The 21214-nt window shown below is 40.5% G+C and overlaps 2 protein-coding genes across 7 annotated transcripts in view; one reads left to right on the top strand and one right to left on the bottom strand.

Moving 5' to 3' along the window:
• The window catches only part of vwa8 (von Willebrand factor A domain containing 8), a 33562-nt gene extending 32460 nt beyond the window's left edge, over positions 1-1102 (bottom strand). Inside the window, exons 1-3 of the mRNA XM_037239486.1 lie at positions 964-1102; positions 621-698; positions 408-538 (exon numbers count right to left, since the gene is read on the bottom strand). Of these exons, the coding sequence (XP_037095381.1) occupies positions 408-538; positions 621-698; positions 964-1102 (348 nt within the window). The remainder of the gene's footprint in view (positions 1-407; positions 539-620; positions 699-963) is intronic.
• A 1277-nt stretch (positions 1103-2379) lies between these two features.
• Positions 2380-21214, top strand: part of dgkh (diacylglycerol kinase, eta) — a 39020-nt gene continuing 20185 nt past the window's right edge. For 5 of the 6 annotated variants that reach the window (XM_037239275.1, XM_037239278.1, XM_037239274.1 and 2 more), the window contains exons 1-4: positions 2380-2548; positions 3003-3167; positions 11797-11907; positions 15861-15941. In XM_037239275.1, the coding sequence (XP_037095170.1) occupies positions 2501-2548; positions 3003-3167; positions 11797-11907; positions 15861-15941 (405 nt within the window). In that variant the 5' untranslated portion in view covers positions 2380-2500. Of the gene's footprint in view, positions 2549-3002; positions 3168-11796; positions 11908-12849; positions 13009-15860; positions 15942-21214 lie in introns of all 6 variants that reach the window. The other variant, XM_037239280.1, reaches the window with a different exon arrangement.

Genomic DNA, 21214 nt, shown 5'->3' on the forward strand with positions numbered 1-21214 from the left:
AGCCACACTCTCTTGTTTCAAAACAAATCATCCAATGAAAGTTTTTTATTTGCTGTGACATATCCTACGTCTTCGGTGGCCATCCTCATTCAAAATGGTTGGTGGCAGAGAGGATAGTTTATCATCATTTGGCATTACTTCAGTTTTAAATAGCCAAAATTAAATTTTTATATGCACAGGAAGCAATTTTCTCAAAAGGAGACGTTGGTTGGCAGGTTTCAATGTCATGTCCGCTCCTCGCTGATTGGTTTATTTCACTGTTTGCTCAGGGTTGCCCTGCCTCGGCGATGCACTTGATGAGTCAACTCACCAGACTTAATCGTGGTACAGCACTGAGTCTGGATTTCCAGGCCTTGAGCATTAAACTTGAAAGACTCTACTGTATTTATTTGTACAAGCATACTCACAAGGTATTGCATCGCTATGGTCCTCCTCAAGGGTCCTGGGGGTCCAATGAGAAAAACGTCCTGACCCAAAAGGTCTTTCTGCATGATCCATCGCAGATGCTGTGCAACAGCCTGGGGTAGGACGTCTGCAACTAACAACCAACATTGAGGCAAAGTTATAACACTTATCAATCTTGTTCCTATCATTGCCTCGTATTCATCAAGTTTACATACTGTGTTTGACAGGAACCAGTTCAGGATTGCGAGGGGTTTTGAGTTTGTAGGAAATATCCCCTATCGTCACAACGTCACCTGCAAAGACACAATGTCAACACAACTGGCAGCATTGTCGCACTCACACGCACAGACACAATTACTGCAAAAAAGCAAACACGTCTTCCATCTATTGAGTTAATTCCACTTTTGGCATGCTTTGATAATTAAAATATCTATAAAGTTAGGCAGTTGGGCTATTGCTAACGTAATAACGTTAAACAATGACTGCCAAACTGTCGTTGGTTTGCTATTAACATCTAAAGACGTTTATATGTGTTTGGTCTTAGTCTGAGAACTTTACCTGAGGACGTGTTAAGGAGTTTGATCTCATGGCTTCTCCACATCCAGCCATCTTTCCCCAACACGGCACCAAATATAGTCCTCATCCTCCTGGCAGCAACAGCCGCAGCTGTGCCGCTGCACAACAACTGCGGGTGCATATTTGTATTTAACCGATGTTGCAGCCGCCACTGTCATACAAAGTTGACATTCACAGATAAATAAACTAAGGTGAGCAACTGCTGTTTGCCCTAGACAGGCTTGTTACATGTCACCTCATTGTTTTCGCAAGACGGTATGATTTCGAGGTGGGACTAAAATGTCCGTGGGTTTTGAGTTTCGTGTAGGAACAAGATGATAACATTAGACCGTTCCGAGTATTCGTCACTGTCACGATGTGAGATTGAAATGTTAACCGGATTTTTTCCCTAAAATATCAAAAACACATACATTTACAGGCCTATGTAAATTGGGTATCAAAATAAAGAAAAAACAACGAAACTGCGATTTGTGACCAATTTGTGCATTGTATGTTTAATGAATGCTGCTCAACACCAAAATAAATGTAACATTTACAACAAAGTAAATGTTTAATCTTATTATATAATTTATATATAAATTCCATCTGTAAACATATTTTTAATTGAAACGCCATTTAGGTTGACAATACAGCACATACTGTTTTTTCAATATAAATGTGGCAATCAGAACTATTCAGTTCACTTACATAATCATAAACATCAAATACACATGACAGACCATAACAATGACAATATCTGTTAAAAAAAACTTAAGACTCAATGTAACAACCAAAAATATCTTAATCCAAAACAAGTGATTGTCTTTTTTACCCTAGTATGACCAGTCCCCTGAAATGTTTAACAATCTTCAGCAATAAAAAGTGAATATGTCTTATATAATTAATTTAATAAGGTCATTATTTTTTACATAAAATTAGTACCTTTAAAATGCATTTTGCCACACATCAGGTAACTACCAATCACAGCTCATCTTGCAATGCAAACAGATGAGCCTTGATTACTCTGAGCATTATTTTCAGTCGACAGTGGACTCACAGTTTAAGGAAAATATATTACAACAGCAGGTGGCAAAATGCATTTTAAATGTCTTAACTGTACATGACAAATAATGAAGGTATCAAATTTGTACTGTTTTTTTTTTTAAATGGCTAAAGAAGTAACCCATCATTTTAATTCTCTACATTTTTCCAGAATCAGATGTTAGGAAATATATTTCAATGATATCACGATAACAACTTTATCTTTACAGTCCGCAGATTTGGAAAGGACGTCAAGACATATGACGTCATAAAAACACGCACTTCGCCCCGAACGTGCGCGCTTGACGTAGGTCACGTGGTGCCTGTGGAGGTTCCTTGGAAGAGGTGGGTGGAGGGCGGAGGTAGCAGGAAGGAAAGCTGTCGTTCGATCCACTCGGTGCGCGTATGAGCGCCGTCCAAGCAGCGTGAAGTCGTCCTCCTCCTGAGCGAGCTTGGCGTGTTGTCTCCCCGTAGAGGACCGACAGAGAGAGACGCGGATATGGAGGATGCCTGCCATTACACCCGCAGCCCTGCCTGGGAGGAGCTGGTTAGTCAAGCAAGCGATATTTTGTATTTACAAAAAAAAAAACTTTTATTCATTCAGTGCCGCGACAATTGCTCAAGTAATAACAACCAACCGTGATTATGTCACACTTTAAAATACTTTTCTGTTTGCTTTTCGCCTGATTTTTCAGCTTGAAGACTTAACGGAGCCCATCGAACCAGTTGTGGCTCTATAAGTGATCATTTTATTATTTCGCTGCCAAAAATGAAAACAACAATGACAACCGGGCTCGTGTTATCATGGTGTTGCGTGGAGTGTGCCTTACATGATCAATAACTGTCTTTCCTCTTGACTGGTGTCGGTCTTCCCTCGCACCAGCCTGCACCACCGTCCACAGCGATGACAGGCTTGAGACTCCTCCGAATCCGGAAGGGAGCGGCGGACCGAGCCGAAGCCACTTGGTCATAACCTCGGCTCCTCTTGTCACCCCTCACAGGAGCCGGATAAAGGGCCCGCGTCTGCGGTAAGGATCCATCCCCATGAGGTGGGCGCTGTCTCGGTGTCCGTTGCTGCGGACGAATCGTCTGACAGCGAGGTGGAGCAGGAGGGTCCGCAGAAACTCATCCGGAAAGTGTCCACCTCAGGACAGATCAGAAGCAAGGTACGAGGCAAATGAGCGTGCAAACATCAAATAAATTACAATCACAATTGATATCTCAAATTGATATACAATCGGTATCTCAGCCGTCATTCAAATCAACAGTTATCTTTGTAAAGGCAGATTTCTTTTTTTTTTTGCATTGGGTGTCATTATATGCTTGGCTACCAATAGAGGAATGTGCACAGTTACTCTAAAATTGTTTATTAGTTATTTTATTTTATTCGATTCAAGTACTGTAACCTCAATGTAAACATAAATTATGGTAGCTGCCATGTAACTACAGTCAAGCATAACTTGGGCTATGTTTACTTTAAACTATAGGCTACTACAGGCTTGGAGGTACAAATACAAACATCTTAACAGTAAGTAGCATGATAAGAGTGATATAAAATATGATATATATAAATAAATGTATAAAAAATATTTTTAAATGATGCCTGTTGTGAAATGATCATGATTAAAATTGTAAATCATTTTATTACATTAGATGCTCTGAAATCAAATAGGATCATATTTTTTTCAAGCGTGGCAATAAAATTAGAGAATTTATTCCATTTCTAAAGACAGATGCATTTGTATAAGATTTTGTTGACGTGTAGTGTATTTAATAATGTGGCTGGTCACAATATGATATCAATGTTTTCGGTTAAATGGGCAGAAAAATGGGTGACAAGTTGTGCAGCATTTATGATGCGCAAAAGTCTTCTTAAAATGTACAGTGCAGTGACATATTTATTGAATTATTTATTACAATGAAAAAATGACCTTAAAAAAAGCTAGAGGCATGTATTGTGCTGCATTAGTTTCATGAGAATTATTTTGTGTGCGTGTGCGTGTGTGTGTGACACGACGCAGACATTGGTAAGCAAATGCGTTACTAATTCTTCCGCATGGTGACCTAAGCTTCCTTGGCCCACTTATCTTCTACACTGAAATGGAGCGCCGCACTCCCACGCCAATGGATCCACTTAATTATTGACTGTTCCACTTCAATCCATTTACATTATTTAACATCGGAAGGGGTGCATATCAAATTTTACATGTGGAATAAAAAAAAGTTGCATGAATGTCTTCATTGCAATTGGGACCTGTTGGAAAGCTTTTTTGATTCGCTAATTAAACAGTTCCACATTAAAATTAATCATTTTGCAATATATACTGTGCAGCCTCTCAATTTGAGGACACATCTGGTTCAGGATGCTGGTTGACCTTTGATTTAAAATCGAGGCTCGAAACAATGTTTTTTCTTTGAGGAATGTTTTTGCTAAATCTGAAACTTTCTGATTTTGAGGAGCATTTTTTGCCTGTTTATTCTGAAGCAAGGATTTAACTCCAAAATAAAATTACGACTATATAACGGGGGAGTTGATTGTAGGGCTCCAGCTAAGAAATATTCTAGGATTTGGGGATCCTGAAAATTCTAATGAATGATGGAGTACTTGGATATATGGCTTTTTTGCTTAATTAAAGAGCAATTTGGATTTGGAAGATGAAAATATGACATTTAATAACGAATAATAACAAACGACCAGTTGCAGAGCTTCCAACCAACAGAATACTTCCAGAACAATTTGTCTGAATATTCTTATCTTTACAAATTTTATAAAGAACACTGCTGTGGAACAGTTATTCCAGTATATTTTGCCGTACAATTAAAATGATTCTGCATAATGTCCAATTGCACAACATAATCATTACTCTATAAATCAAAATTATCAATGGCTCCAATATTTTTAATTTTAAAATTTAAAAACATATCTTCTAATCCCCACAAAAGAAATTTAAGGACCAGCTCAGGAAGTATGAGAATTTACACTTTTTAAATGATGCTAAACGTGAATATGCAAAGTCTTTGCTGGTACGTTGTGCTAACACAACGTTGTATGGGTCAGTGGGGTTGTTTTAGGTGTGTGTGTGTGAGAGTTGCTAATGGATCATGTGTCTGTACGCTCAAGAGAGTGTTGTTCCACTGGATTGTTTGCTCAGCTCTGGACGGTATGTGTGCATGTGTGTGTTGGTGCACATGCATGTGTCCATTTTTCCCCATGTCGCTGTCCACTGTACGTCCGTCTTCCGGTTCTTTGGTTGCCGCAGACAACCATGTCCTTGGTAGCTGCTGTTGGCGTCATTAAGATGAATGGGAACACATGCCACAGTGGGGCTCCTCTAGTAATTATCTTGATATGTCTTCTCTGTGGGGACATTTGGTTCAAATTTTGAGAGCGCTACAAAACCATTGCATATGCGAGCTGGAAAACAAAGTTATAAAAAATGTTTTTCCCCCTGCTGTTTACCCGCTTTACAATCATCCTTATGTATTGTTTGCACGTTCCCCACCATTCTTGTGTGGGTTTTATCTCCCCAACATACAAAAACACTCACAATTAGTTTCCAGCAAGCTCTCTTGACAAAGAAGCTGTATTTTATAGTCCACCGTCAGTGTGATTGTTTCCTACCAACTTCTCCTCAGTCACATGGTCCTAGATCAGGGGTGTCAAACTCCTTTTTTTGGCGGGCCGCATTGTAGTCATAGCTTCTTTCGGAGGGCCATTATGACTGTCAACCCAAATCAATGTATGAGCACCTCATATTATATAGAGTAAAAGCTACAAAACAAACTGCCAAATAACTCGTTTTCAAATCAAATGAGTAAAAACTAGTCAAATATTTAAAACAAAAAGATATTATAAAAGTGAAGACAATTTGCAATTCTAATGACACACGAATTTGATGCACAATTTGTCTTCGCGGGCCACACAAAATGATGTGGCGGGACGTATCTGGCCCCCAGGCCTTGAGTTTGACACCTGTGTCCTAGATGTACCTCATTTGACAAATATAGTGCATTTACTGTACCTTACTTTGGAGTGGCACACTGAGAACCTAAACACACATTGGGGACTGGGATCATGCTGATAAGATGCTATATTAATCCAGATTGGTTAGTTGTTAACTTTGGTCAACCACTATAAACTAAGGACAAAACTCTCTGGGGTCTGTGTCTGGTATTCCTGTCCTATCGTGTGCTTTCTTTTGGTATTTCGGTTCCCCCTTCAGTCCAAAAAAGTCCAAGCCAATGCCCTTAACCAGAGAGATCTGGTCCCCGAGCATTGCAAGAACGTTAAAGACGTTCCACTGTTCTACAGCACGTTAATAAAATACAACCTTTACCTTAGAAGGACACGTTCCCCAATTTGTCATGCAACAACTGTCAGTGCCAACAATGTCCAGACCCTTCAACATCTGTTGATGAATGTCAACCACACCCGTTATTGCCACGTCTCCCGAGACTAACCCAGCTGCACCTCCCCCGCATATTTCATTCAAATTCTGTGTTCATTCCACTGTTCTACAATGTCCTCTAGTCACAATCAAATGGTGTTGTGCTCTAGTGTTTAAGACAAACCTTCTTCCAAAAATCCTTCTCCCGCATAAAATGTTAGCTTTGTGATCACTGTTGTTGTTTTGTAGGAGACCTTCAACCCAATTATTGGCTAGGCTATTATCTTGTTAAGTGTGCTAGGGATCTGGGATGTATTCCAGCTAACTTTGGGCAAAAGGCAGGCTACAAAGGGTGATTGTTTATGCCCCTTTGACCGCACAATTTCTGTGTTTGGGCTCCACAGGCATGATGACTTCTGGTGACCTGCTTGGTGGAAACGTGGCTATAGACCAAGGGTGTCAAACTCATCTTTGTCGCGGGCCGCATCGTAGTCATAGTTTCCTTCGGAGGGCCATTATGACTGTCAACAAACTGATGAATAACTGAGGAAAGAAGAGACCTCACAACTGAATGCAGAAATGTGTCAGTATCTCACCCTTCTCCAAAGTCGTGGTGTCATACAATCAGTTTGTCGTTGAAGCAATGACCCCTTCCAAAGCTGGTGTTGAATCCGATTGAGGTAATTGCGAGTAAATTGCTGGCCTTGGCGACACCAACAAATCCAAGTAGCTCCTTGACACACGTACACATATAATATTACACAAAAGACGTTGGAGACAGAGGAATTACCCCCTCACGGCGACACTGTTGTAATTTTCTCATCACCATGGCGACATTTTAGTATGTCGTGGGAGTACGAGGGCACACAGTTACAATTGCTTCCATCGGGAAGGACAGCATGTGTATACGTAGACAGCCACGGGAGATGCCTGAGGAAAGGGAGCAGATTAAGAGTGCAAATCTGTAAAAGACTTGATTGTTCTGCCTTGACAAACGCAGCATTCTCGCCAACCAAATGAGTCCATAATGGATGCATAATGGAGTCTAACTGCATGGAATGATGAGTGATTGTCATCTTCTCCACATGGCCAATAATCTGAGGGACAGATGAGTAAACTGTCTTCTTTGCCACGGTTGCAGTCTTGTATACAGTACGTCTGGAAAAATGGGCAGGATGTGATTTGAGGCTGGGATCCATACATAAATCGACTTAACTGTAGCTTGAATATGCGCATTTGTACACGTCCTGCTGTTTATTATTCCAGAGTCCTGCAGGCTTCTTGCAATATTAGTTAACAGGAAAGAAAATGGGGTGTTTCTCTGAGCCTTTGATACTCTGCAACTAAATCGTCCTTTTGTTCATTTATGAGACAACTGCCCTTTCAAATGACTTCTCCTCTTTAAACTTTTTTTTATACTTTACTGGATTATGCAAGAACTTCCTTTCACTACCGGGGAAGTTGAATATTTCACAGATCTAAATTGGTCAATCCACGTGTGTGGATGTTATCGTTGCAAATTATTGTCAAAAAATTGCTTTCTCACTTTGTTAATGCTTGAACAAATATGCAGATTTTGGAGTTTCCTGGAAAGGTGCGAGGATTGCGCCCGACTCCAATGGAGGCAGCTATTTGGTTCTTGTAGGTGTCCTAATATTCTTTTGATCCGTCTGATAAATCGGGATCTTCTCAGCGATAGTGATTCAGAGGCAGTTAAGAGTCTCTGCTCTGTTTTCCCCTACTGAGAGATGAGTGGCTAGATTAGGATCGGACTTTTTTTTTCTTAAAGCAAACTCATTAATCAGATAGGGACCACAGGGAATCGTAATTGGCTTAGCACACAAAGCTCGGGGAGCTTTAAGGTAAGGCAGTTGGGACCATTAGCGTAATGGAGTCTGTTGTTGACTGTGGCTTGGCCAAGCTGAAGTTCATAGATGGTCAAGTCCCGTGTATGCGACGACCTCGTTAAACTGACTGTCTGCGTTTTGTCAAAAAGGAACACGAGCTTCTCTGGTCCACTTCGCTTTCCGTTGACCAACCACAGCTGCTGGATCCATTTGAGCCGCCATTGCCTTTGTCCATTGTGCAGGCTTGTTTGTGTGCAATTTTGTATGTGTGTGTGTGTGTTGCAGTTGTTGAGCTGTCGGTAGCCAAGCGGTGTGTGTGGGCGGAAGCTGCGCAGCACTCAGGTTACTCATTTCTATTCTGCAACAGGACTTGAGCCCTGTATCACAATTTAGCAGAAGAGCCAGCCAGCGGACGGAGGAGAGCGGTAGCGCTATTTAAAGATCACTTGTGGCCTACTTGGCGAGAGGAAGTAGATGGAGACAAGGAAAGGAACTATGGAGGCCAAGGAGTGACAAAAGGGGAAAGTAGAACATCCAATTAGAGCTAAAGTCGTTTGTGTGGCTCTGACTGGTCAGAATGAAAAGTTTTGGGCTTTGATGGCATCATTAGGTTTGATTTCATTTCCAACTGGTATTAATTAATTAATTAATTAATTAATTAATGTCCCAATGATCGTCACACACACACCTGGGTGTGGTGAAATTTGTCCTCTGCATTTAACCCATCCCCGTGTGATTTTAATCCATCCCCTGGGGGAGAGGGGAGCAGTGAGCAGCAGCGGTGCCGCGCCCGGGAATCAGTTGGTGATCTAACCCCCCAATTCCAACCCTTAATGCTGAGTGCCAAGCAGGGAGGCAATGGGTCCCATTTTTATAGTCTTTGGTATGACCCGGCCGGGGTTTGAACCCACAACCTTCCAGTCTCAGGGCGGACACTCTACCACTAGGCCACTGAGCTGGTCATATGCATTTAAATATTTCTCATGACGTGTGTTGAACTTGAAAGCACAGATTTTCTCATTGAAAATAACAAAAACAGATAAATATCTACTACTTTGTACAGTTCAGGCAAATTGCAACATGTGATCATATTTATTTCTCTTTGCCATCACTCGTACCCTTGTGTAATGTCAAAATAGCAACACACGTTAAAATAAATCTCTCAGTTGCTCACTAAGCTGAAATAATGCCAGATGAGTCTTTCAAATTTGGACAATAGAATATACAATCGAAATTTTCAAATAGGACAGCTCAATTCCAGAGAAGATTCAGGCAGCAACTCTTTAAAAAAAAAACAGATTTAGGATTTACAGTATTTTTCATTGGGCTCCAAATTGGGCGATGACTTCATATGCTACGAGAGCGCCTCGGTCCTGGCTTTGATTGTGGTTGCAAGTGAGCGGGAAAGAAGGCCTTATAGGGAAGTCCACATTGGAGGTATTTCACCTTAATCCAGGAATTTGGCCATCAACAGTGCTAATGGAAAACAGAGCAGGGGAATTACCATAACATTGGCTGACAACCGTTGCACTGTTTTCACTTTCTTTCTGACAAAACAAGACAACATCACAGGCCTTGCGACTCTTGGCCGAATGGTTTTGCAACTTGCCAGCGAGATCTGTTCAAAATAGAACATGAAGCAATCCATGGAAGAAAATTAGTGTCGTTTTACCTTCACCGCCTTTTGGGTCCTGTATAATAGCAGTTTTTGTGGGAAAAAGTTCAGCATATGATCTCTTGTGCCAAAGATCTTTTAAAATTGACCCAGTTTTTTGGAAATTGTAAGATAATGTCGAATAGAAATTGACATGACAATTGTTACAGTTGTTAAATTATGAAACCGATCGAGAGGATTGTCAAAACCAACAGAATTTTTAAAATCTTATTTAATCATTAAGATTACAAGTTACTATCTTAGCATTTTACTATAGCTTCTTTGATGTCACGTTTTCTTTTGTGACATCATTCAAGCTTTTTTTTTTCAAGACTGACCACGAGTGACCAGTTTTAAATACAGTCACTAATGAGTTTGAAGAAAATTGGCTCTGACTTATAATGGTAATATTCAATGTCAAATATTAATCAAAAGTCAAATTTCTTGTTTTGAGACGCAAAGTTAATTTAAGGAATAACATTGGTTGTACCACAGAGTTTTACTTTCATGTTGGGTAAGAATTCCACAATTTCACTTCTCCGCAGTTATGCTTTCATGTTGGGTAATAATTACACAATTTAACTTCTCCCACTCTGTTGCATTGAAAGCAAATGTCAGTCCTTTTTTCTATACGTTAGACCGTGACCAGATGCTGGCACTGACGTCGTCTAATCAGTTGTGTCAACATGGAGCTCTGTGTGAGAGCTGACTTCGGTAAGATGTGACCAATGCGCCCAAATGCACTTACCGAAACAATAAATCTTCAATTTTAAAATAATATTCACAATCTTTGTGAAATGAATGGTAGTAATTTTCATATTACACGAAAGCTTGCTGGATGCATGCTAACTTGTGCATCTGCTTGCAGTGTTTCTGTTTTAAGTTGACACAGCTGGTGGGCAGGATGTCAGCTTCAGGCCTGCGTCTCTGTTTGTAATTCCCCCCTCCAAGAACAGCCTTCCTGCGCTATAAATAGCCTGTGTGTGTGTGTGTGTGTGTGTGTGTGTGTGTGTGTTTCTGCAGCGTATGTGTATGCCTGAGTCAGTGTGCATGTTTTATCGTTTCCACGTGCAGCCATGTGTTTGCAGTGCATGTCGCCGGCATCACATAACAAGGTTGCGAATTTCAAAGACGGTTTGATTGCTGAGGACAGGATCTCGTATTTTTGCCATTGTGGAAGCTTTCCGTCTTCCCGTCTGTTTTCATCTTAACAATCGTCCACCCGTTCCAACATGGAAGCCACTAATAAATGCTTGCGGTGCTGGCGTGAAAATGTGATGATGGCTTTTGACTGGTGGAGAAAAAAAAAAAATCTTTAGTGGTTTAGTTAGCAGAAGAAGGTGATGATGTTTTTAACGTTCTTGTAAGAAATGTTTGACTTTGATTTAATCCCTCTTAAAGTGGACATTTGTGGTGATAGTAATTCAGCCATGTAACGTCTCCATGAAATGAGATGGAAAAGCCTCACCTCATTTCCCCAAAATTGCTCCACTGCAGATATGAGATAAGAACACAAGCCCAGAGGCATTCCGTCAGGCTGATGGAAGGCCCGTCGTTTTGGCGATGATGGCAAAAATAAAAAAAACTAAGCTCTGTCTGACGGAAGCTGACTCGAATGTATTTTAAGAGAACCTAATTGATGACGTTTCAGTTGTTTGCCAAAAAACACATTATATAGATCTGTCACTTGAAAAAATTTATCTGACTCCAAATTGTGTTTCAAACAAGCTTCATTCAACAATGTATGTTCATCTTTAGTGCCATTGCATAAATCTTACATTATCAGTATTGAATCCTAATATATTAATATTTGTTAGACTTTTGCAAAATGCACTTTTGCACCACATGGGACCATAAAACAATTTTTTATTTCTGTGTTTTTTTTCTTTCCACTCCCTTCCTGTAGACGAGCATAAAGGAAGGATTGTTGCTGAAACAGACCAGCTCCTTCCAGCGGTGGAAGAAGCGTTACTTCAAGCTGAGAGGCCGAACACTCTACTATGCCAAAGATGCAAAGGTAATGTACATTTGAATTAGTAAACAAATAATCGTCAAACCACCATTTGGATGAGAGAATGCAAATAATAGTGGTTTGGCTATTTTTTTTTTATTTTCATATTGGGGAAAAAAATATTTAAAAAAAATTATTAGCACTTCCAGTACCTGCAGGCTCACAAACGTTAACAGCATTTTGCACATCTTCTTTCCCCATTCTATCTTTGTTGTTTCAATAAATAGCTTTCTAAACAATCTGTTTAGTCTGGTAAAGTCTAAACAATCTGTTTAGTCTGGTAATAGTCCAACCACTGCTAAATAAAATTCCCTATAACTGTTATTTTTAGATTAACACAGATTTCTGCTCCTATGTGACACATTGCAGTGAATTCAGAAGTCCCACATTTGCAAATTGCAATTTTGAGATCAACCTTGTGGATGATAGGCTGTACGAATACACGGATATCTATGTGTTTTCCTATTAATATCAGGAGAAAACAAATGTTATTACCATATGGCTAACTATCAGCTGTAGAAGCGTTAAATATATATTTTTTGTATTATTATTGGGGGCATATATTTAAAATGAACTTGTATGTATTTGTTTTTAAAAACCCAGACCTGGATGAGAAGAAGTTAATGCACGAATGGATGTGTGGATGTTTTGGAGAATTTCCTTTGTATTTGAATCAATTGCGAATTTTATTTTGTCAATTTTATAATTGCTATGATAGTCATTTATTTTTATCATTTTACATGTATTTATTTGTAATCATATGTTTATCCTGAATGTATTAATTTGTGTATATACTACATAATTTATTTACAATTATTATTTTGATCTAAATCACATGAACTTTTTTTGAATACAACATCACATCACAATATTCTTATGTTCTTTTACTTTTACCTTCCATGCCCGCCCCCTTCACCACTTCCCGGTCCATGTACATGCGCGTGCTAGTCCGGCAGCGCGTTGGCCCGCTGGCAAGAGCGAGCGCTGCGCCGGGCGTCCCGGAGCCGCATATGCTGGCGAGCTCTGTCAGTGTGCTGGACTGGCGCGCGGTGCTCACCCCCACCTCTGGGTGCCAGCGGATCTGAGGAGGGCCTAGTGAGAATTCGGGTCAGCACAGTACAGCCTTAAGCTCATCACCTGTAGAGATGCACTAGTGCCGTGTAGTTACATCATGGGGTCCACCTTTGATTAATCATCGCTTAAATGTGTTTCCATATGACATGAATGCATCATAATTAGAGCCTGGCTGATACATCAAATATTTACTTGATGTAATTCAACATTTAGTTGGAACCATATGAAAACTAAAGCACTATATTTTTTTAGAATTTGACTTTTTCCGACAACATTTTTGCATGCATAAAATCACAATCTGTATAGCAGTCCTTCACTTTGCACAGGTTAAGTAAGAAATTCAAATACAAACAACCGTACTTTGCCCTCCCATAAACCATACATTCACAAATACATTTTATTTTTAATGAAAGGAACTGTGTTTCCTTAGAATTTGGTACAGCATCATTTTTTTGTGTATGCAAAGAAAAAACAAAAAAATGCAACATTTAATACATTCATAAATTCATTCATTTTTCGAACCGCTTAGCCTCACGAGGGTCTCGGGCGTGCTGAAGCCTATCCCGACAGTCTTTGGGCAGTAGGTGGGGTACCCCCAGAGTTGGTCGCCAGCCAATCGCATGGCACAGTCGTTCACAATCACATCTACGGACAATTTAGAATGGTCAGTCGGCCTACCATGCATGTCTTTGGAGAAAACCCACGCAGGCACTATCAGAACATCCATACAGGAAGTTCCGGCGCTGGACTCAAATCCTACACCAACTGTGAGGCCAACATACTAACCAGTGCCATCCATCTATTTACATTCAATACATGAGTAACTAAAATATATTAAAGGTTGATTCAACTTCAATTATTGCATTTTTTTTGCACTGGATATTCTGGATAAGTCCTGTATCAGTCGAGCTCTAATTCCAGTTTCGGCAGCAAATACACATAATCTTTAGTCAAAATAAGTTAAGGCTTCCATTGTTTGTGCGCTATGTTGCTTGTCCGACAGCCATCTTCAGTTTTAGATCAGAAGTCGAACATCATGTGTTCTGAAGCCCGTTCAATCTTACTCAATATTGCACCAAGTGGCATATGTACACGTATGTTCATTATAGCATGGCTAAAATAACAGAATTTTGCACAGTACTATATGTTGGCGCTATAGAGGGTCTGGAACACTTTGCTTTTGTCCACTATTGCTGTCAGCTTTCATTACAGCTTCCCTCAAGACAGTTTTGTGTGCTCGCATGTGTTATTAGTGTGGAAACAAGTTTGTGTGTGACTGGGAGTGTCAAAGGGACTGTAAAAAGCCATAAAACACATACAAATACACTTAAGTATGACGCAACCATGAGCCGGTCAACAGCGTAACAGGGTGTTTGGGTTGGCACTTTTTGGCCAACACACATGCATACACACACACATATACACATTAGGACGTCATCTCCTAGTCCTGCTTGTTGTCCAGCTGCTGCTTTGATGGACACCACCTTATCAGCCAAATACACGTTATTGCTTGTCTCTGATGGTGTGCATGTGGTTGTGAATGGTTATTGGTTTCTACGTGTGCCCTGCGAACTGGCTGCTGACCAGTTCAGGGTGTAGTCCACCTTTCGTTTGCTGGGACAGGTTCCAGCAACCCCTGCAACTCTGAACAGGATAAGCGGTGTTGAGAATGGATGCTTGCCAATATGTCCTTGGTATTTAATACATGCTGCCGCAACCACAGAGAAAACACAGTGGATTTGTTGTACTGCTATTATGTGGTCAAGCGCATTTCCTGCCTGACAAACAAAGTGAGTTATCGCTTAAAAGGTCCAGATCATTTGGTCTTATTTGGAGCTATATGAATGAATGTGGTCGGCCCTTGCTGTCCTTACAGTGCCTTACAACCCCCGTCACACACTGTTTTGACAAACCTGAGGAAACTGAGCGCCTGCCATGAAATGTAACACCGGGTGTTTTTTTTTATTTTGCGGAAGGAAGCTTGGTCCACACACGCACAAACACACAGTTTGGTCTTGCTTTAAGGTAATGGTGCAGTGAAAACCTAAAACCAAGACTCTCAATGTGATGTTGATATGCAAATGAACTTAAACTGCAAAACACAGTTTATATCCCAATATATATATATTTTTTTATATTTTCTAGAGTTGCAACGATAAATGAGCAATAATTCAGTCATTAAAAAAAAGAGACATGGTTTATCTGGTTTACCCGATTTAACTGGATTGATCAATAAATTCATAAAATAATCATTAATTGCAGCCATAAATATGTCCTCGCTATATTGGCATGGCACGTCATTTTTTTGGTATCGAACTTGTTCGAGAGACGTGATGGAGGTTTTTGCTCTACTGTCATTGTAGTTTTGTTTTCATATACAGTATATATTGTTGTGAACCATTTCGCAACCCAAAGTTTTGTGTGGATCCGTGCCAGAGTGAATCTCTCAACGAATTTTCACCAAAGTCCTTGTTCTTCCCTAGAGTCTAAAAAAATGAGACATTACCCAACCATGGCAAGCCCTTTCTCATATTTGACAGTTTGTTGCTCAAATGAGTTATTTTCGGAAACCACAGTGAAGACGCTCGACTGCGCGCTGCATCTATTTTTACGTGGCATATGGCACCCCTACAGAAGGTGCTATTGCCATTAGAAGTGCCACATAGCACCTCCAAAATAGTGCCATCCATTTTTGGTGTGGATTGGTTGACAAAGTGCACATCTAAAAATGCTTTCATTCTCACCCCATTCCAGGTCTGCCTTGCTTTACCCATGATAAGGCCTTTCGCCCGTCATTGTTGCCGTAGAAATCACTGTCAAAATGTTAAATTCAATGTATCGAGTAAGAAAATAGATGCTAACCCTTGTCTTCACCTTTCCTGCAGTCACTTATCTTTGATGAGGTGGACCTGTCAGATGCCAGCGTTGCGGAGTCCAGTACCAAGAATGTCAACAACAGCTTCACAGTGAGTTCACCTTCTTTGCATGCCACATCCTCTGAATGGGAGAATATGTCTAGATTTGGAAGGTTGCCTTCAGAATTTTCACTGCCAACGTTATTGTTAAAATAGTTTAGAAATTACAGTAATCCCTCGTTTATCGCGGATAATTGGTTCCAAAAACCACCCGCGATAAGTGAAATCCGCAAAGTACGGTCACCAACAAGAAGTACTGGGCAGGCTAACGAGTTAGCGGAAAGATAGTAATTGGTGATCGTGCTAACACGCGAAAACGGACTTCTAAAGGAATGTAAACGAACATTTGGAGCATCACTACATTGTACTAAAGGTTAGACACGTTTCCTCAATTTAGAAGTTTTATTTTGACTTTGAAATGTTTTTTTAATTTGGAAAAAAAATCTGCGATATAGTGAAACCGCGATAAACGAAAGGCGAAGTAGCGAGGGATCACTGTAATATGATAATAATAAATTTGTGTAGACCAGAGAATTTAATGAATTTCAACTTGATAATGGAAATGAAGACCATCAAAATATTCATACGCTAAAAGGGTTTGAATATTCCCGGCATATTTTTAGATGATATTTTGATTATTCATGGCATCTTCACTTGGGGAATCACAGCTGACATTTCCTGGAAGCAAGCACTGTGTATGACGTAACAAACCTAAAATATCAGCAGTGAGAAAAAAAACCAGCTTCTAAAAATGTCTTCACTCATCCTGGGTGATGCTATATTAAGAAACAAGGACGGGGGTAAGGAGGAGTTGTTGTTAGGAGAACAGTACCCCGAGGAGAGCGTGCTGCTATTTTTAGCATTCATGGGCCTTGAAATGTCTGCATGGGAATGACCTATCCTCGACTGTATCCGTAAATGAGATTAACAGTAGCTGCGGCACGTGTGAGCGCGTCTTCAAATGTGTGTGTGTGTGTGTGTGTGTGTGTGTGTGTGTGCAGTAGGCTTAATAAAAATTCCTGCGTGCCAAAAAGTATCGAGATGGACGGCTCACCATCAGAGTCTCGTTAAAATGGGTGGGAGATAATGATGAAGGAGAAAGCCCAAAATAGAACAGAAGGCAGTTTCCAGTGTGAGGACATAAAGTGTGATTGGTGGGGGCTACAACTGAGGGGGAAGGCGGGATGAGTAAGGGTGGGAAATCCTGCAGTGATGCTACAGTGTGTGGCTGCCTGAGCTGTGGAAAGGTAACACGGCATGCCAAGCGGGGGTCGAAGACACGTGCATCGAGAGTCACGCGAGGTGGGGGCAGCTGTGAGACTTCAGAGACTGGACCAAGAAAGATATTCTGCTTGTGGTCTGTCTGTTCGTCTATCGTTCCTGTGATGATGAGTTTGCCGTGCAGGTGGGTGCTGCCTGGAGTCAGGAGATGGCTGGAAGGTGCCATGAAAATGTTTAGGATGATGTGCTGCATGTGCCAGAGCTAAATGTTTAGCCAAGGCATTAGAAATAATTTTCAATTTTTATTCTCTTAAAGTCTTTTGAATGAAGGGCATTGATTTGCGTAACTGATTTGACTGCCACGGGCAGGAAGAAATTTATAACATGTTTATTTTAATTTAGTATTTTGCTTTTCATGGCCAGCTTACTTCTTTCTTCTGTCTTTTTTTGACCAGTGTAAGAACTGTGAACGTGTGATGCAGCTCCGGGTGGAAATTGGACAGTGCCAAAATTTGTCATTTCGGATCTGTGCGAGGGAGGGCTGAGCATCTGTGGGAGTGGTCACAGCTAACTTCAATCATGGTTACTCAAAGCAGCTTCTTTCATTACCTTTAAATGTGGTGCACTGGTCGACAATTACAGTCTCCAAATGGCCAATTATAGATGTAGAAGCAATGTAAACTTCTACCTACACACACAACATAAACATTGGTCTGTTCATTTACATACGTACACGTACATATATTTTTTATCTTGTTTCTATTCATTAGGGTTATTGGGGTGCTGGAGCATATCCCAGCTGTCTTCGGGGTGAGAGGCGGGAAATACTCTGGGTTGGTCGCCAGCCAATCACACGGCACATATCGTTTGAACAAATATAGACAACTATTCAAACTCACATTCGCACCTAAGAACAGTCTTCTTGGTTTTGGAATGTGGGCGTAACAGTGAGTAGCTGGAGGAAACCCACGCACGCACAGGGTCAACATGCAAACTCCACACAGGAAATCCAAATTCAAGCTTCAAACACCAACCCGTTTCCTTCAGCAGCACTTTATATATAGAATTAAAAAAGAAACCCACTGGAGTCCTCTGATATCTCTCCCCGATATACTGTACATGATATTGAAATATTTAGAAGTGTCTGGGATTATTCTAGCCCCTAAATATGTAAATCAGCGCCCAATGGGGAGCCTTGTAGAAGGAGGATGAGGTGTGAATACTTGATGAAGCAGCATCGCTGCGGCGCCGAGACGAAGCACCTTGCAGTCCATGTGAGAAGGAGGGCTCACGCCCCCTCCCAACCCTCCAAACCCGAATCCCCATCACAAAGTCGACATGGAAGATCCGCCTCCTCTCACTGACTCACTCGTTCTGATTGGATAAGCGTGGGCTGCTCCCATCACCCTCTTGAAATCACTGAAATGCACCTTAAGGCTTGTGCACGTGCATCAGTGTTGTGTAGTTGCTCGCCGTCGGTAATAATGAGGCTCCTCATCACATTATCACACAGACACACACACGCACACACTCTCTCTCTTTCTCTCACACGCAAATATACAAATACACTTGCAGTTGTGAAGGTCAGCCATCAAGGGAGGTTCTCCTCATTTGAGGGATGCCTGCAGCCAAGTTAGGAAACGGCTGTTCTTGTTTCCCCCGGCAACCAATCACCGGCTCTTATACCCAACACCAGCAGGGACAACAGGACACACACATTCAATGACATAATGCATGCCTTTGCCTAACAGTAAACATCACAACAGAACATGATATGTTTTTGGACAGTAAATAAAAAGTTAATAAATGTAGAGTGAGGCCCCCCTTTTGCAACTACAGTAGCTATTGTGAAGAATTTCTCAAATATTTTAATGTGTGGAAATGTTTGTTGTAACAATCATGCAATCATGTATCAATATATGTATCAATACAACAATTTTTACTTGATGTTCTTACTAAGTGGAAAAGAAAGGTCCAACCCTTCTAGAGAATGATTGGACTTAAAACACTTCCTTGAGGAACGCCAGACTAAAGTGTGTCTGAGTGATTGTTATTTTGGATAGTGTTGTCCCATGCAAAATCATGAACGCTATGTGGACAAAAGAATTCAGGCACTTTACTATTATAGCAACAGGAACTATGTTGAAAATGTGTCCGCAGAAATATTTGCACATTCATCCAGACCGATGGTTTACTCCATATTCTTGCGCCAAAGAAGAGTTGAGGTCAGCTTTAACAGAAAATGAATAGAGTGCATTTCCCGAGGAAACTTGTGGCTGATTAATTTTCTCTTGGTTACGCGACACTGTTTTTGTTAAATATTCACTTATGGACGGATAAAAAAAAGGGAAATAGGAGACTCCAGTGAAGTCCACAAAAATGGAGGATTTCTAATCCAACCCCATCATTAACCAAAATTGAGGGGATTTGATGGTCGGTGATACAACCGCAAGTATTACATTGACGCTTTTATGAAATGGTCTCTTTTTTAATCGTTTGAATAGTTGATATTGTGAAAAGGGCTGATGTGGGATATCATCCAAACGCAAAACCATGCACTTTCTGTAATTCGCAAGTCGTGGTGTCCACTTACACAATAAACAATAGAAAATGCTAACACGGTTAGCTTGGAGGGCAATTAAAGGGCAATGAGAACACAAACACAGACACACAAGAACATACAGGTTGTTTCCAGATGTAAGTGGATATTGATTGGAGCTCCTGGGCCAGATAGATTGCAATCGTGATTTAGGTGATTGATGAGTGGCTGTTTTTTCGGACCGTGGCAGCGCTTATTCATCAGTGCAGAATCAGGCACTTCAGGGGGACAGTCGTCGCCTGGTTTGCTAACGGTGATTAAACGACAGAAGTGTATCGTTGTGTTTTGTTCATGAGTGCAAAAATTACTTTTCAAGAGTATATTGCAAATTGTGATGATTTGACATAATTTTGTGTTAAGTCTGCGGTAGTTTGAGCAACTCTTCCCGTTGTGCTTTCATCTACTTATTTAAAATGCATGACAAACGTCCAGACACAGTCCACTGAGTTGACGTACAACCATCCTGTTCTTGGGGGGGAAAAAAACCAACGTATGAAATCTTAATGAACGTCAAAAGTATTATTGATACAGCAATTCCAGTGAAGTTGGGACGTTGAGTTCAACAAATGAAATCCGAATGCAAGGATTTCAAATCCTTTTCACTTCAGCTGAATTCACTACAAAGTCATGATAACTAATATTCAAACTGATAAACTATTGTAAACTAGAAATTGTAATCCTGTGGAGGGGAGGGGGCGAGTATTCACTCATTCTATAATTCATGCCTGCAGAAAGCTTTGTAGATGGAAATCTTTCTTGCTTGATGAACAAAACAACTGAAGTTGTCTGGGGTCTATTCTGTACTTCATAATGCACCACTCATTTTCACGAGGAGAAGGCTAGCATGCAGGCTAGTACCACTCCGTTTGTAACCTGCACACTGTGGCTTGGCATATTCTTGCTAAAATCAGCAGTATTTTCTTTAAAAAAAACATTGCTTAGATGAATATTTTGCTCCACAACCTGTATGTACTTTTCAGCATTAATCTTGCTATCGCAAGTGTGCTAGTTATCCGTGCCATGAACACTAACTTTACGCAGTTAACAATCAGAAGGGTCGTTTTACTCTTTGGCCCAGAGGACATAACATCTATGATTTCCAAAATCGTTTAAAATGTGGGCTCGTTCGAACAGAACACTTTTGATGTTTCTGAGAGAATAATCGCCCCAAAAAAAACCCATTCATCTCTTTTCTTTGTAGTGTATTCAACTAAATATAGGAAGAAAAGAATCGGTAAATCATTGTAATCTGATTTTATGTATGCTTTTTCCACAACTACTTTGGAATTGTTTTCTTTTTTTTTAGAAACACTGAGAATTTAAAATCGGTTACTGTAGAATTTCTTTCTTTTTTGTTTATGGCATTGTGTTTTTTACTTTTTGAGAAGATGAAGAGTGTGATGGGATGAGGGAGCACATTAATAAGTGATGTAGACCTGAGAGGTTGTGTAGCGTATCTGACTTTTAAACACACACACAGACAGACACACAAGAGGCTGGGTGG

This window comes from Syngnathus acus, chromosome 21 (genome assembly GCF_901709675.1).
Source record: "Syngnathus acus chromosome 21, fSynAcu1.2, whole genome shotgun sequence".
Taxonomy (NCBI): Eukaryota; Metazoa; Chordata; class Actinopteri; order Syngnathiformes; family Syngnathidae; genus Syngnathus; species Syngnathus acus.